Source organism: Octopus bimaculoides, chromosome 3, assembly GCF_046866305.1.
Source record: "Octopus bimaculoides isolate indiv1 chromosome 3, ASM4686630v1, whole genome shotgun sequence".
Taxonomy (NCBI): domain Eukaryota; kingdom Metazoa; phylum Mollusca; class Cephalopoda; order Octopoda; family Octopodidae; genus Octopus; species Octopus bimaculoides.
Window position 1 is genome coordinate 66,966,163 of NC_142930.1, and position 17,626 is coordinate 66,983,788.

A 17,626-nucleotide genomic window follows, 5' to 3' on the forward strand; every position below is an offset into this window, starting at 1 on the left:
ATGTACATAGTTCAAATTTATAGAAAAACAAAGGCAAAGACAGGTGTAGGAACAACAAGCAAGTGTATTAGTTTGATGCTCAGGAAAAATAGAGAAGTCCTTTATATTTCAAGCTTACGCTCTTCCACAGAAAGGAATAAGAGGAAATAAATAGAGAGAGAATGAAGAAAAAAAACAGCATGCTCAGTTTAGTGGTCAGTATTTATAGGTAGTCAGAGTATGTGACAGAGTACTTAAGATTAGACTAGTGCTTCATTATAGGTTAGCTACCGTCATCTCACCCTAACCCTATGCTACCGGATGGGCTGAAAGACCAATTCTACGTCACCCTCTTGCAAATTACCTCGTTGACGAATAACAGGGACCTTCTCTTTGTGGCTGGTGATTTCAATGTTCATGTTGGATGTCATGCAGGGGGCTTCCATGGCATTCATGGAGGCTATGGCTTCGGTTCCCGCAATGAGGAGGGAACCAGACTGCTGGAGTTCTGTGATGCTAACGATCTTATGGTTTGCAATACCAACTTCAGGAAACCTGCCTAACACCTAGTCACCTACCATCCCGGCAGACACTCTAGCCAAATAGACTATATCCTCGCCAGAAATAGGGAAAGAGAGCGGCTTATAAATGCCAAAACCTTCCCAATATAAATATTGATGTATGTATTTGCGTTTGTCTATTTATGTATATTTATGTGTGTGTGTGTATATATATATATATATATATATCATCATCATCGTTTAATGTTCGCTTTCCATGCTAGCATGGGTTGGACAATTTGATTGAGGACTGGTGAACCGGATGGCTGCACCATGCTCCAATCTGATCTGGCAGAGTTTCTACAGCTGGATGCCCTTCCTAACGTCAGTCACTCCGAGAGTGTAGTGGGTGCTTTTATGTGCCACCAGCACAAGGGCCAGTCACGCGGTACTGGCAATGGCCACGCTCAAAATGGTGTTTTTACGTGCCACCTGCACAGGAGCCAGTTCAGTGGCACTGACAATGACCTCATTTGAATTATTTTCTAACGTGTCACCAGCCCAAGTACCAGTAAGGCAACGCTGGTAACGATCATGCTCAAATGGTGCTATTTACGTGTCGCTAGCACGGAAGCCAGACAGCTGCTCTGGCAATGTCACGCTCAGACGGTGCTGTTAGTGCTCCACTGGCACAGGTGCCGATCATCGAATATAGTTCAATTACGATTTCAATTTCACTTGTTCCAACAGGTCTTCGCAAGCAGAGTTTAATGTCCAATGAAGTAAGATACAAATAAGTGAGCTAGCTACACGTCTGGCAGAGGCCACAGATTATGCTCTCACTTGGCTTGCCGGGTCTTCTCACGTACTGCATATTTCCAAAGGTCCCGATCACTAGTCATTGCCTCGGTGAAGCCTAAAGTTCGAAGATCATGCTTCACCACCTCATCCTAGGTCTTCCTAGGTCTACCTCTTCCACAGGTTCCCTCAACCGCTAGGGTGTGGCACTTTTTCAAACAGCTATCCTCATCCATTCTTGCCACATGACCATACCAGCGCAATCATCTCTCTTGCACACCACAATTGATGCTTCTTAGGTCTAACATTTCTCTCAAGGTACTTACACTCTGTCAAGTATGCACACTGACATTACAAATCCATTGGCGCATACTGGCTTAGTTTCTTGCGAGCTTACGCATGTCCTAAGCAGTTACAGCCCATGTTTCACTGCCATGTAGCATGGTGGTTCGTACACATGCGTCATACAGTCTGCCTTTTACTCTGAGTAAGAGACCCTTTGTCACCAGCAGAGGTAAGAGCTCTCTGAACTTTGTCCAGGCTATTCTTATTCTAGCAGCTGCGCTTTCAGTGCACCCTCCCCTGCTACTAACTTGGTCACCTAGATAGCGGAAGCTATCAACTACTTTTAGTTTTTCTCCCTGGAATGTGGCAAAGGTTATATATATATATATATATATATATATATATATATATTTGTGTGTGTATATGTATATTTGTGTGTATGTATCTATATTTACACACAGATGTAGATACATGTATGTACATATATTTTTGTAAGTATATGTGTTGCTGTATATATGTTTGTACATTTCTGTATGTTTATATAGAAGAACTAATACTGCTGTTTATCGCAGGAAAAGAAAATGTTCTAGCTATATATTTTCAAGTTAATAAGCTGAGTCATTTCCTTAGGGTCACAGGATCTCATTTTATTACCTTCTTTTTCCTCTCTCGATGAAAGGTGTTGTGGTTCTGCTGGCAATCAGATTTTTATCAGTTTCCTTATGCCAACGGTACTGTCACTACTGGCAGTTGATGTGTACATGCAAAGGTGATATCTATAATAAGTTTATTGCATTTAATTTTGTTAAGTTCATAATTTCCTTTTTATTAGTATTTATTTTTCTGGTGGGCATAGTGTCTTTGTGGCTTGTCTCTGTGAGATTGGAGGAACCCAGTGAGTTTGTTAGAAGCATCAGGTTCATAGACTCATTGAAAGGAAGTTGCCCTTATTGTAGTGACTGTCCTGTGTTTACTTTGTATATAGTTTTTGTCTTAATGAATTATTGGGTGCTGTTAATATAATATAGATGCATAGAGAAATTGATTAAAATTATGAATTTGTTTTCTTTCAGCTATGAAATCCGTATTGCTGTAGGAAAACTGAATTGTTGAAGATGGTGGGTCATAATTTGTTTCATATGTTTTGCCCAGGAAATTTATATTCAGTGATACGAAATATATATATGTGAGTGTACATACATTGGGATCTTCTCTCTCCTTCTGAGACACGCTTTCGGCACAGCAAAAGAAGGAATCTATATGCAGACCAGATCAGATGGCAGGCTCTTCAAGCTCGCCTACCTAAAAGTGAGGACAAAAGTCTGTGAAGCTGTCATCAGTGACATTCTATTTGCTGACAATGCTGCAGTTACGACCCACTCCCAACGGGAGCTGCAGCTGCTAATGGACCGCTTCTCCCAGGCCTGCAAGGGCTTTGGGTTGACCATCAGCCTGAAGAAGACAAACGTCCTGGCACAATGCACACCAGCACAACCAGCCATCACCATCGATGACTATGAACTTGAAATTGTTCATCAATTCACCTACCTTGGGTCCACCATCACTGACAACCTCTCTCTCGAAGCCGAGATTGAGAAGGCAGCTACTACGCTCGTGCGCCTCACATCAAGAGTGTAGACAAACCCAAAGTTGACAGTGAAAACAAAGATGGCTGTGTACAATGCCTGTGTCCTCAGCACCCTCTTGTATGGCAGCGAGACATGGACCACATACGCCTGCCAGGAAAAAAAGCTGGCAGGACAAGGTGACCAACACCGATGTCCTGACTCGTACTGGCCTCCCTTCCATGTTCACCATGCTGAGATAACGTTGACTGCTGGCTAGGCCACGTTCACCATATAGAGGACGGCTGAATCCCAAAGGACATTCTCTACGGAGAACTTGCAGCAGGACAGAGAAACAAGGGCCGCCCACAGCTGAGGTACAAGGATGTGTGCAGGAGGGACATGAAGGCACTGAACATTGACACCAACTCCTGGGAGGGCTTGGCAGCAGACCGCACCAAGTGGAAAAGCACACTTCTCAAACAGCTGCGGATCGGTGAAGAGAAGCTGTCAGCTGCAGAAAAGCGAGCCCGACATAAGGGATCGACAGCTGACAGACCAGAATCTACACACACATGCAATCTATGTGACTGAGACTGTCATTCTCGCATTGGTCTACATAGCCACAGGAGGTGCTGCTCAAACCGAGCGGCCCAGCCTAGACAATAAATGGACGGACATGGTACCCATGGTCAGCCATGACCGAAGGTGGCCTATATATATATATATAGACATACATATATATATATATATATATATATCATCATCATCATCGCTTAACGTCTGCTTTCCATGCTAGCATGGGTTGCACGATTTGACTGAGGACTGGTGAACCAGATGGCTACACCAGGCTCCAATCTGATTTGGCAGAGTTTCTACAGCTGGATGCCCTTCCTAACGCCAACCACTCCGAGAATGTAGTGGGTGCTTTTACGTGCCACCAGCACAAAGGCCAGTCAGGCAGTACTGGCAACGGCCACGCTCAAAATGCTGTATTTTACATGCCGCCTGCACAGGAGCCAGTCCAGCGGCACTGGCAACGATCTCACTCAAATGTCTTAACACGTGCCACCGACACAAGTGCCAGGAAGGCAACAGTGGGCACAGGTGCCATCACCGTATATATATATATATATATATATATATATATATATATATATATATACTGATTTGCATAAGCTTGACTGTGAGGTTAAGTGATTTGCTTTTTCTTATCACATGGCTTTGAGTTTATTCCCATTGTGTTTATCTTGGGATAGTCTACTATAGCATGGCCTAGAGCTGACCAAAGTCATGTGAGTGGATATATATATATATATATATATATATATATATATATATATATATATACACACACACATAATTACACACACATTTGCATACATATATGTAAGTGAAGGTGTATGGCTTAGTGGTCAGGGTATTCGGCTCACAGTTGTAAAGTTGTGAACTCAATTCCCAATGATACATTACATCTTTGAGCAAGACGCTTTGTTTCATGCTGCTCCAATCTACTCAGCTTGTAAAAATGAGTTGTACCTGTATTTCAAAGGGCCAGCCTTGTCTCATCCTATGTTGCACTGAATTTCACTGAGAACTATGTTAAGGATACATATGTTTGTGGAATGCTCAGCCGGTTGCACATTAATTTCATGAGCAGACTTCCTATGATTGGCTGAAATACTTGTTGTCATAACTGATGGAGTACCAGTTATACACATGTAAATATATTTATCCCTACTTTAAAATGGATGTTGTGTTAAAACACAGAAAACTGCTGTAGTTACTAAGAGAATCTCTCATATTGGCCTTTGGTGCATACAAGCACTCTAGTTTACACCGCTAGCAATGTAAGCAAGTGTATATACGCATTAAAAGCTAATATAAAAGTTTCTCTAATGGTAACTACTGCAGTATTCCATGTTCTAATACAGCATCCACTTTTATGTGGGGATAAATATTACCCTTTGGTAATGTTGAAGTATGTAGTTAATCCCTGCTAGGTTGACTTTGCTGCTCAGTGTCGATGATATAAGCACCATTGAAATATTTTCACAAATCAATTCAACACAGTCATCCTCCAAAATGTGTGGTCTTGTACCATAGTTAAAAATCTTAATTGTATGATCCATTTCATCGAGATGATTAATGGATAAACCACTGGATCCAAACATCAACTAAATGTTAAACTGCTGTTTTTTTTATGATGAGGGATGAAGAAAAACAACATCGGTGTTATCAGTCTTATTTTATTTTTGTGTAGTCTTATAAAAAATAGAGTTGTAGATCAGGGGTTTTCAAACTTTTTGACTTGCGGACCCCTTTATATTTCAGGCTTTACCTTAGGGACCCCCTTATAAACGCTTATGAAATTTATACATAAATATTTGCTTGAAATAACATATTTTTACATTTATTTATTTAACAGTATTTAACAAATAGGTTTATTATCAATTAAAAGCTTTTGATTAAAAAACATATATAAAATCAAATTGCCCATAAAAAGTATTTGCTGTCTCCGGACCCCCTGTCTTGTCCTTGCGGACAAGTTTGAAAACTCCTGTTGTAGATAATGACTGTGAAATAGTTAATTGAATAGGATTAGTATTTGTTGACTTAAAATGGATATGTTAGTGATTTATAGTAAATGAAGAAGGATAACTGCTTACAGTGTTACTTATAACTATATTGGTCAGCTGTGGTATGTGTGAATGTGATAGCTAACTCCTCACCTTTCTTCACCCTCTTATTTAGTTTTCTGTCTTCAGTTTCCCACTTCCTTTCTGTCTAGCCTCATACTATTGGGTTATTATGTTGCTTTGAAAGATCTGTACTTATACAGAAATGAACACACACACACACACACACACACACACACTACACACACACACACACACACACACACACACACACACACACTACACACATTACACACATACACACACACACACACACACTACACACATGTACACGCGCACGCACACACACACACACACACACACACAGCTATTTTCTTGTAATTTATATTTTTTGACTCTTAAAAGTAATTTCCTTCTTGATTGGGCTGTAATGATTTCAATCAGTTTATATGCTGTGATACTTTAGGAGCATATAATAGAAAAAAACTCACAAATAGCTACATTCAGACAGCAGATTCTATTGCTGCTGCATATACTGTTATTCTCCTGACGAGCTGTCATTTTAAATTGGTGACCTCCTCCTTTGACAAGTAAGAACCAATGTCTTTACAGTTCTTTGTAGTTTAAGGATGGGGGAGACACAGCATGCTTTTATTAGTCCAGCCCACCTGGCATTTGCTGCTAACACTACAACTGTTGTTACAAGTGTTTATTTTGTTGCTTTTCCTTCTATTACTTCTATTACTGATACCACCACACTAAGATGGCTTTTTATCAGAAAGGCTAAGTGTGCATATACACACACTTATTTCATGCACTGTTTAACAGGAGTAAATGGTGCTTTCCCTTTTGTGCTATTTCCTGACTAGATACTTGAATATGAACACCCTAAATGGAGACTTTGTGGACTTCAGGACACACCCCTTTGATGCAAGCATATATGGGATAGCTGATGGGCAAGATAAAAGATAGGCTAGCAAATGTTGTTGAATAACATTGCACTACTGTTAGCTCTCTCAACATGAACACAAGTGTTCTTTTATTCTTTATATTTGATCTGATTTGTGATTACTATCAACATTCCTCGTTTAAAATCGAACCTCTCATCAATGGAGATAGTGCGAGTTTATCAGTTAAAGTCCTTCTTCGGACAATATGTGAGCAGTTTAAGTACTTGCAAGTATGTATCACTCCTCAGTATTTACTATTTCAGTGCCATTCTTAACTCTGAATTACTTATGTCCATTCTAATAAGTAACTGTAACACGATTGAAATATTACTGATTTCTAATTTGACCTTGTTGTAATTACTATACAATACAGCTTTTAATTAGTTGCATCTTTCTCTGTTGACAAAATCCTAATTTGTCAGAACAGGTTCATAAATGTGTGACCCTCACTCTTGATTTCATAAATTGTTCTTATGTAATTGTTCATTGTTTCTTATATTCTTCTTTACATAATTTTACATTTAAAAGTATGAGGGATGTGTATTTATGCATTTATGTATGAATTTAATTTATATCAGTTGAAACAAGCATTTTGATGAGGTCTGTCATTATAAAAACAATGTCAGTCACCGGTAAATACTTCAGTTAGCTTTGACAATAACAAATTGTATACATGTGTTAGTAATAAAATAACACTTCATAGCTTGTTTATCAAGTAATTGACTCATGTCCCACTCAATATTGTTTTAATTTTATATACATTTATTGCTGACTGGAGTATTTCTCCCACAGCATTCAAGAGTAAGAGGGAGAAAAAGAGAAAGAAATGAATTTAAAGTAGTCTTATTGTGTATTGTCATTTCAAATCATGTTACATAAAGAAAGATTTCATTTTTCAATTTGTTCTTAATGCTTTTTTTTGTTGTAATCACTTCTTCCTATTATTTTTATCAGTCTTTCAAAATACAATTTCAACTCAAACTATATCTTTGGTGATATTTTAATTATACAGGGTGTCTACAAGGTCTGGGTACATGGGGTAAATAAAATCATAACATAAACAATTAAATATAAGAAATAATAATTTCTTAAAGTATATGTTAATCCCCATGTACCCAGACATTGTGGACATCCTGTATAATTTGGTCGCATTTACTAAAAGCAAATTATCAGTTTTCTTCTACACATTCTTTTTTCCAAACAATCACCTGTATATATGTATGTATGTGTGTGTTGTGTGCATATATATATATATAAATTTATACACATTTGTGTGTATGTATTAGCTGATTACCAATTATTACTCTATATTAAATGTGATGTAGTAAATAGATGAAGTGGGCAATGTCATTTGTTAATATAGAAATCCTAATTAGACAAAACTTTATTTCAGAGGTAATATATATATATATATATATATATATATATATATATATATATATATATATTATACTTACATCCAAATATGTATGTATAAAAATTACATTCATTAAAAAAAGAAGCCACAATCTCAATAAATATATATATAATTAAACCTTTAGAAAAAATCAAATTAGGAATTAAGCTAATAGTATATATATAAATATTACTAATAAACTCCCAACGTAAACCAAAGACAGTATATAAATATACCAAGAATAAATAAAAGAAGAAATTATTACCTGTGAGGGTGTATGTACACACACACTTAAACACATTTCATAAAATCAAAACAATGCAAGTCATAAGGAATAATACAAGTTGATAGTTTGTACTTTTACATTCAATGTTTCTGGATTAGGATCCCTTCTCCACAACACCTTTTCCAGAAGAAGGAGTCCTAATCTTGAAATATTAAAATACAAAATAAAAGTACAAACCCTCAACTTGTATTATTTCTCATGACTTGCATTGTTTTGGCTCTTTTAGCTTAGAAAACATTTATGTATATTACTAGGCTTACAAAGAATAAGTCCTGGGGTTGATTTGTTTGACTAAAGACAGTGCTCCAGCATGGCCGTAGTCAAATGTCTGAAACAAGTAAAAGAATAAAGGAATATCAGACAGTACTTCATGCAAACTACACACATGCACTCATGCACAAACACTCACACACACACACACACACACACACACACACACACACAAATACTCTCACACGCACACATACATACATACATACATACATACATAGTGATACTGTTGATTGACGTTAGTGTGAAGGTTTTGTACTTTTGGCTCATGTTCTGTTAGCATCTAAGTTATCCTTTACAGAATCTCTAACAGTGTAATAAAGTCCTGCCTAGTCTTGCTGATGCACTAAAACAACAATGTAGCAGCATCCATGCAAGGAGAATGGCTACAAAGTTTCACACTTTGTGAGGAAAAGATAGTGCAGGAGCATAAATAAAAGGAAGCCAACACCTAGACTTCTACATGGAGTGAATGAGCAGAAGATGCAGGTAAACTTGAAGAAAGTACTTGTATTCTCAATAACAAGACATCACTCTAACCTATGACTTGATGTGACTTGAGAAGAAAAAAATTGTTCTTATTGAGTTGGCAGCATCTTGGGGAGGTAATAATGGAGTGAGAACATGAAAAGAAAGCTCTAAAACGTGAAGAACTTAATGAATTGTGTGAGGCATGAGGATGGCAGTATGCAGTGTTTCATGTGGAGGTGGCATATATTGGGTTTGTAGTGAGATTCGGTATGTTCTATCTAACTTGTATGGACCTAGGAAAGAAAGTAACGTAGTGATTTATGAGCTTTAGAGGGAAGCAGAAAATGCTTTATCATGGATATAGCTGATGCATGAGAGAGAAAGACTAAAGCTGAGAGAGCAAAGAAATCCTCAGCAGAATATAAAACAAAATATTTGCTGCATGTTTTAAGTGGTTACTGTGCCTAATTTGTAGTTGTGGACTGGATGATGGAAAGAAAAAAAAACATGCTGGAGCATAGGCTATAAGCACTCAGTATTCCCTGGTAGTATCAATCTCTGTGAAGAATACCAAAACTGTGGTTATCTCCAGTTGACAGCTGATGAAGTAAGTGTTCTGCAGAGCAAACTTTATGTAAAATATAAGGGATATATATTTATATAGAATTCAACATAATTCAGACTGTCTGAAACATGTATAAGGTAGATAAATCTACAGCAGTTTATTTGGAAATTTTATCTGGAAATTTAAGGTGATACAAAGACCTTGTATTTTTCTCTTAAGAAATCAAAAAATAATTGGGTATCTTCTTACAGATTTATTTTGAGAAAATTGTCCCTTTTCAAAGCAAATGTACCATTATTCTTTGGTTGTTCAGAAGACTTTGAATCTAAATCACTATATATTATAGTAGCTTATCAAGATACAACACTAACAACCATCCTGATTTATATATGATGTCAGATGGCCACAGTAAACTAAATAATATATATTTATATAGAACACAGTTTAATTCAAAATACTTGAAGCAATAATATAGATAATTCTACAGATGTTTATATGAAAAGTTTTTACTATGGAGTTGGAAATATATGAAGACATTCTATTGTTCTGTGAGGTGAACAGAAAAATAATTAGGAATCTTCTTAGCGATCTGTTTTGGGATAATTGTCCTTCTTTAGAGAGGATAAACAACTATCATGTTCATATGTGTGTGTGAGTATGCACATGCACACATACATGCATATGCATAAAATATATGTGACGTATATTTGCATTTATGTATATTCAGACATACACATGTATATATGTGTGTGTGTATGTATGTATGTATATATTTCAGGTATTCTAAATTATGTGCAGCTATATATATAACTCAATGTAATTCAGAATACCTTGAAGTATGTTTAATGTTAATAAATCTACAGTTTACAGTTATTTATTTGAAAATCTTAGGTGTGGAGATTGAGTTCATGGGAAGGACGGACACACACATGTGTGTGTGTGTGTGTGTGTGTGTAGGGAGAGAGGGAGAGTCATTAGATAAATTAACTTCACAATGTGGTTCAGTTTACTTATAGCGTGCATCACAAACAGCCAAATGACAACCATCTGCATAACACGATTAGCTTTCTCCACTTGTTTATGCCTGCAATTATATTTTTTTCTTAAATCAAATTTGAATGCAGAAAATTTTATCAGTAACTTTTCCCAACAGATAAACTTCTATAAATACTGGTTGTTCATAACGTTTAGAATTTACTGTTTGAGTGCCCATATGTGTAATCTACTATTCCATTAGGACATCTCTTCATTGAGAGAAATAATGAATTTTTCTGAGTTCCTCATTCATTCATTAATTTTCATAAGCTCAAATTTTGTTTTCAAATTGTATTGATATTGAATCATCTGTGTTAAATACAACCCAGCTTAAGGTTAACACCAAGCCATTATCTGTAATAGATTTACTAATAAAAAAAAAACAACTTCTGTTTCACTATTGTGCTCATGGTAAATCTGAAAGCAACAAGTTGCTACCTCTTCTATAGTTTCACAGTTTTTCCAAGAAGGTAATTTCTATTTGTTGACCCTTTTCAAAGGAGAGATTATCTATTAAACTTTACTACTTTCTGAGAAAAATGTCTGTTTGAAATGGTTCCCTTACCAACCCACTAAGGTATCCCACCTAATGACAACACATGTATCAAACAAAAATTATTTTTAGAAATTTCAACACTTAAAAACATTTTCCTAATTGACAGTTCTTTAAAGGTAATAATTGCTAACAATCCAAGAGGTGCAGCTTATGTTTAAATACTGCTGAGTTGCCAAAGCTTCCAGACAAAAACATTTACACTCACATTGGTGTTTTTCCTAATAAAAATCTCATGTCACCAATGGCCAAAGAGTATCTGGGAATTTGAGAAAAAAAAGTGCTATCAACTTGGAATAAACACAGCCAAGTATCTTTCTTCAAACATGGAACTTAAATTGTTGTCTTAAAGATTATAAAATAGTGTACACTCACACAAACTCTCTCAGACATACACTGACAGTTGCATGCAAAGATATGTAAATATATACATACATATATAGATGCATGCACACATACGTATATATATATATATATATATATATATATATATATATATATATATATATAGATATATATATATATATGATATACACACACACACACATGCACATGTCTTAATATATATCATCATCCTCTTCATCGTTGTTTAACATCTAGAGTTGTGGGGGAGAGATTCATCTGGGACAGATTGTGTGCAGAGGCATAGACATAAATGATATGCTTTTCAGATTTCATCTTTGTTTAAATGGATAAATCTTCCCAAGCACAATAAGTTGCCAATCATTTTGGTTCTTTGTCATCTCCTCTGTGAGGCTCAACATCTGGTGGTCATTCTTTTTGATCCACATTTTCTTGGATTTCTTTTTTCCAAAGGTTCCATTCACATTTAGCTATTAACATTTCTTTATTCAGCTGTCCTCATCACATGAGCACACAAGCACAGTCTTCTCTCTTGCACACTATATCTGATGCCTCTTATACTCAATTTCTCTCTCTACACATTTACACTTTGTCATACATGCATGCTGATGTTACACATCCAGCAGATCATGCTAGCTTCATTTTTTTTCTAGCATTTGCATTTTCTGTATTCAGGGCTATATATCATTGATGTTTGTATATGAGCATCATACAATCTGCTTATCATTCTGAGAGAGAGATACCTTTTATTGCTCACAAAGGTAATAGCTTTCAGAACTTTCTCAATCCTAATCTTAGTCTAGCAACTATACTTTTAGAACATCCTCTTCTGCTGTTAATTAGATCACCTGGGTAAACAAAAGTATCTACTATCTATAGATCTTCCTGGGCATTTCATCCAGAAATCTGTAATCTTCTCTGTCAGTTGCTTTGATAAGTTATTTGGACGTTCTTCTTGGATAATATGACTTGAAGTTAGCTATCATACCTTAATGTATTGGTTGAAGCAAGAAAGTATTCAATTCATTTAAGTTCACTAGGTGGCTTAGTCCATTGTCTAAAAGGAACAATGCTTTGTTGGAAATATGTTTGACACTACTTTATTTGTAAAAATGACTCTTCAAAAAGGTTTTCAGTCATCATTGCTTCTTTATATGAATGTCATATCAGAAGTAGATTAAACTTTGTGTAACCCTTGAAAGTCCTTGGATTATTGATTTGATACACAAGTAGGGGCTTTAATTTCATATCATCAATGGGTAATTCTGTCCAGAAGAACTGTCTGATGATTTTTGGAAGCTTTAAATCTTGATGTTGATTTTCCTTCTCAGAAATAAAAGTTTTAGCATACATGAACTGCCAATTTTATCGATATTACATACTTTCAAGGAGTGTGTAGCTTCTTTCAGCAATCATTTTCTTCAGCTGTTCAGGATAATTGGTAGCAGCCTCTGTATCAACACTGACAGCTCTACCAGCCATTTTTATGTTGTGTTGATCCAATTTTTCAAACCAGCCTTCACCAGTGAGGAATGGTTTTCCATTGGAAGTTTCACCTTCCTTTGTCTGAAAATCATCATGCAAACGTTTAGCTTTTGTTAATTACCTTAATGTTTATCAACACATTATGGGATTCTTGATCCATACACTCAAGAGCCATTCCATTCTAAGTATTCGATTAGATCTTCCAAAAATATAATGTCGAAGCAGTTAATATAGTAGTTTTTTTAAGCACTTAATTTTCTCTCTATTGTCATGTATTGTTCTCATTGTAGACAGTACAAGCTTTAATGTTTTGGCAATGCAGCTGGCATTTTTTTTCTCCCACAAGTAGTCCTTTTATGTTTCCTTTACACACTACTGTCTTTAGTTTGTTTCTTTCCTGGTGCCTTGAATTATAGGTAAATCCAACAGTGGCAGCCATCAGCATTATCCACAAAAAATATGTAGTAACACAAAGTAGTACTAGGAAAGAACTTTTGTGAGAGCAAAAAAATGTGAAATGGATGTAAGACTGGAAATGAGATTAGGAAAGGGTGAAGAAGTGAGATTGGAGGGAGTACTGTATGATTATAGGTAGTAGAAGGATTACCAAGTTCATGAGCACTTAGCCCCTTACAACTATGATTTAAGTCATAAAATCTCCACACTCTATTCTGTCTCTCTCTTCATTGTGTTGGCATATAACATATGTAGCAGCAGACATTGCTATCATACTGACACTATTTATTGTTGTTGCCACTTGGTTATTGAAAAGTTGGTGGATAGGTGATGGTGGTATTGGTTTTGGTGATGATGGAGTATTGTTGTTGATGGTGTTCCTACTGTTCTCGTTAACTGTATTGTATATCTCTTCTCTAGTCAATCCTCATTGATCTAAGATCAAAGAGATTTCATTCAACTTTAAAATACACCAGGATTCCACATTATCTTATGTTCTTGTCATTTATCTTAGATGGAATTTCTTCTCATTGCAATTATTGTTGGTTATTAAGGGGTTGGTGAGTTGATAATGGCAGAGGTTGTATGGAGTTTTGTGTTGATGATAAATAGTGGTGGTAAAGATTGATTTATATATGTACACACACGCACATCTAGAGAGTCATTGTGACTCAAGAAAATATGCAAATACACATATATGTATATACATATATCTTTTAATTTTTTTTACTTGTTTCAATCATTAGACTGCAGCTTTGCTGAGACATTGCTTTGAAGAATTTTAGTTGAACAAATGGACCCCCAGTACTTATTTTTCTTTTTTTCTTTAAGTCTGGTACTTTATCGGCTTCTTTTGTTGAACTTCCAAGTTACAGGAATGTAGATACACCAACACTATATATATATATATATATATATATATATATATATATATATATAGTGAAGGTGCATGGCTCAGTGGCTAGAGCGTCGAACTTATGACCGTGAGGTTGTGAGTTCAAATCCCAGATTGGGTTGCATTTTGTGTTCTTGAGCAAGACACTTTATTTCCCGTTGCTCCAGTTTACTCAACTGTAGAAATGAGTCGCGACGTCACTGGTGCCAAGCTGTATTATTGGCCTTTGCCTTTCCCTTGGATAACATCGGTGCAGAGGGGTGGACTAGTATGCATGGGTGACTGCGGGTCTTCAATAAACAACTTTACCCGGATTTGTGCCTCAGAGGGTAACTTTTTAGGTGCAATCCCATGGTCATTCGTGACCGAAGGGGATCTCTGAATATATATATATATATATATATATATATATATATACACATACACACACACACACACACACACACACACACACACACACACACACACACACACACATACATACATAAGTTATAATGGAATATTTACTATGAAGCATTGTGTAGAATATATTGTATAATGGAGTGTTGCAACATTCATTAATTTCTTGAAAATAGGGTCATAACCCTGAAATAATGAATGCAGAGTAAGTCTACATTAATTCATATATTTGTTTTCTTGGGATTTACCTTGCATTTACTTCGCATTGTTCTGGCCTTACCCTAGATCCTTTATAGAATATATATCATTCAATCACAGTAGTAATTGAATATATTCTTAAGTCCATCAATTGCAGTAGCTTCCAAGCTTCACCACTAATTCAGTTCTCAACTAAATTGCAAACTGTAAATAGTTTTAAAGAGAACATCTCCTCAGCTACACTCTGGCATAAATACTTTGAGATTTGGTTCAGTAGAAAAAAAGTTACATCGAAATATGTCAGACCTCAAGTGGGCAGTAAGGTAGATATTCATTTTCAACTAGCAAAACTTTTTTAAATTTTAAATTAAAAGTATAGTTTTCTTAGGCTTAAATGATAGAAAAATGCATGAAGAATTCAGAGTCATTAGTCGTATTGAACAAAAATCAGTAGAAAAACACTTATGAGATAAAATGCTACGAAATTTAATGTCTGTAAATAAGGAACGTTTATATTATAAGGCGGCGAGCAGGCAGAAATGTTAGCACGCCAGGCAAAATGCTGAGTGATATTTTGTCTGTCTTTACGTTTTGAGTACAAATTTCTCCGAGATCAACTTTGACGTACAGATTATTTCATTAATTTTTTTTAGCTAAACACTTTAAAACTTCCGATACTGGTTGAATGTGTCACATAGAATAGGGTTTACTCTTAACGTTTTTGACGAAATTTTGTAATTTAGAAGCGGTATTTCGTCTGTCTTTATGTTCTGAGTTGAAATTCAACTTTGTCTTTTATCCATTTCAGATCTATTCAATTAGTTGTACAGATTATTTAATTAATTCTTTTTAACTAAACACTTTCAAACTTCCGATACTGGTAGAATGTGTCACAGAACAGGGTTTACTCTTAATGTTTTTGACAAAATTTTGTATTTTAGAAGTTATTTCGTCAGAAGTTACAGCGTGACAATGGACAAATTCATGTTTGATAAGTGCCAATACACGAAACTCTCAGCTTTTGACTTAATCTCTAATTTCTGTCGATGATATATATACATGTTACATATATGTGTAAAAAAATCTCATCACGCAATCGAACCAATGAAAGAGCCTCTACCTGGTCACTCGACACGCTAAAAATAGCAGCCAAAATATCCTCTACCTAAATCACACACCCATTGTATGTAATGTCCTAGATTATCCCTAAAAAGACAGTTCGCTGAAGGCTGGAATGTCTTTCATGATAGATTTGCAGTATCAGGGTTGATTTGAGGCTAAATAACAACAACATTATGGTAAATTTCTATATTAACACCCGCATGATTTTCACTAAGAAAAAAAAAGAACAAAACATTTGATTTTTTGTGTGGAATCAAGTACCCTGACCTCCTAATATACTGCAAATCCCTTATTTTGGTTTGGAAAAAATGAGGTGGGGGGCTCCCCCCCAATCCCAGAATCACTGGAAATTTTTCTTTTCGTTGAATGATTTCCTGTGACCTACTAATATTGCAAAATTAGATTACTTGAGGTGAGCCTGGTAACTGATGGGTTTGGGGTCTTGTTTGTAACTTTTGGTGAGCCATGGCGCAACCAACAACATGATAAAAATCCCTGCCAATAATTTGGTGTGGATGGGTAATATCAAATAATTCAATCACAACATGTATTTAAATTAAACATGAAAAAAATTGAAATATTATCATCACTTACATGGAAAAATTGAAATATTATCTTTCAGTATTTTATAAGGTAAAATCTTAAATTATTAATTGACACATTATTAATTATAACAGCAATGCCTGGAAAAATCATGGATTACATGGAAAAATGCGAGCATGAAAAGTAATATTCTTAAGATTTTAAGATTATAGAACAAGCTATTCCTTCTAGTAAAGTAAAGAATAAGAAACGTTTTACTTAAAATATTGCAGCTAAAATTAAAATTTGAATATTAAAACTTATTTTATTATAGTTAACAAATAACATTATACTTATTTAAGTAGAATTTGGCTAATTTACTACCTTAAATTACAGAAAAAAGTGACTAATTAGACAAACTTACAAATTAGCTGAACAGTTTTGTATAATAAATTTAAAAGATGAGAACTATAAAGTGTGATAAATTAGAAGAATTGGCATTCTTTGCGGCAATATTTTAAGTAAAAAGTTTCTTATTCTTTATTTTACTAGAAGTAATAGCTTGTCCTATACTTTTACAGGTGTAATAACTTGTCCTGCACTTTTCCAGGTTTATAATCTTAAGAATATTATTTTTCATGGTCGCATTTTCCCATGTAACACACACACACACACACACACACACACACACACACACACACACACACACACACACACACACACACACACACACACACACACATATATCCATTTTTTTTTTGTTGTCTCTCCATTTTTTCCCCCCTCTCAACATTTTGAAGAGTGTAGGCTCAAAATGTCAAAGGCTTTTCCATTCTTCCTGAGCATCAACCTGCTTGTTCGTTTACCTGTCTTCATCTCTTGTTTACTGCAAAT

The 17,626-nt window shown here is 35.5% G+C and overlaps 1 protein-coding gene across 10 annotated transcripts in view; it reads left to right on the top strand.

The window, feature by feature from the left end:
• Positions 1-17,626, top strand: part of LOC106867394 (uncharacterized) — a 195,260-nt gene that overhangs the window by 108,243 nt on the left and 69,391 nt on the right. For 2 of the 10 annotated variants that reach the window (XM_089349132.1, XM_089349135.1), the window contains exon 1: positions 6,765-6,946. The exons of the other annotated variants lie outside the window; for them this stretch is intronic. In XM_089349132.1, the coding sequence (XP_089205258.1) occupies positions 6,876-6,946 (71 nt within the window). In that variant the 5' untranslated portion in view covers positions 6,765-6,875. Of the gene's footprint in view, positions 1-6,764; positions 6,947-17,626 lie in introns of those variants that run through there. 10 annotated transcript variants of the gene reach the window in all.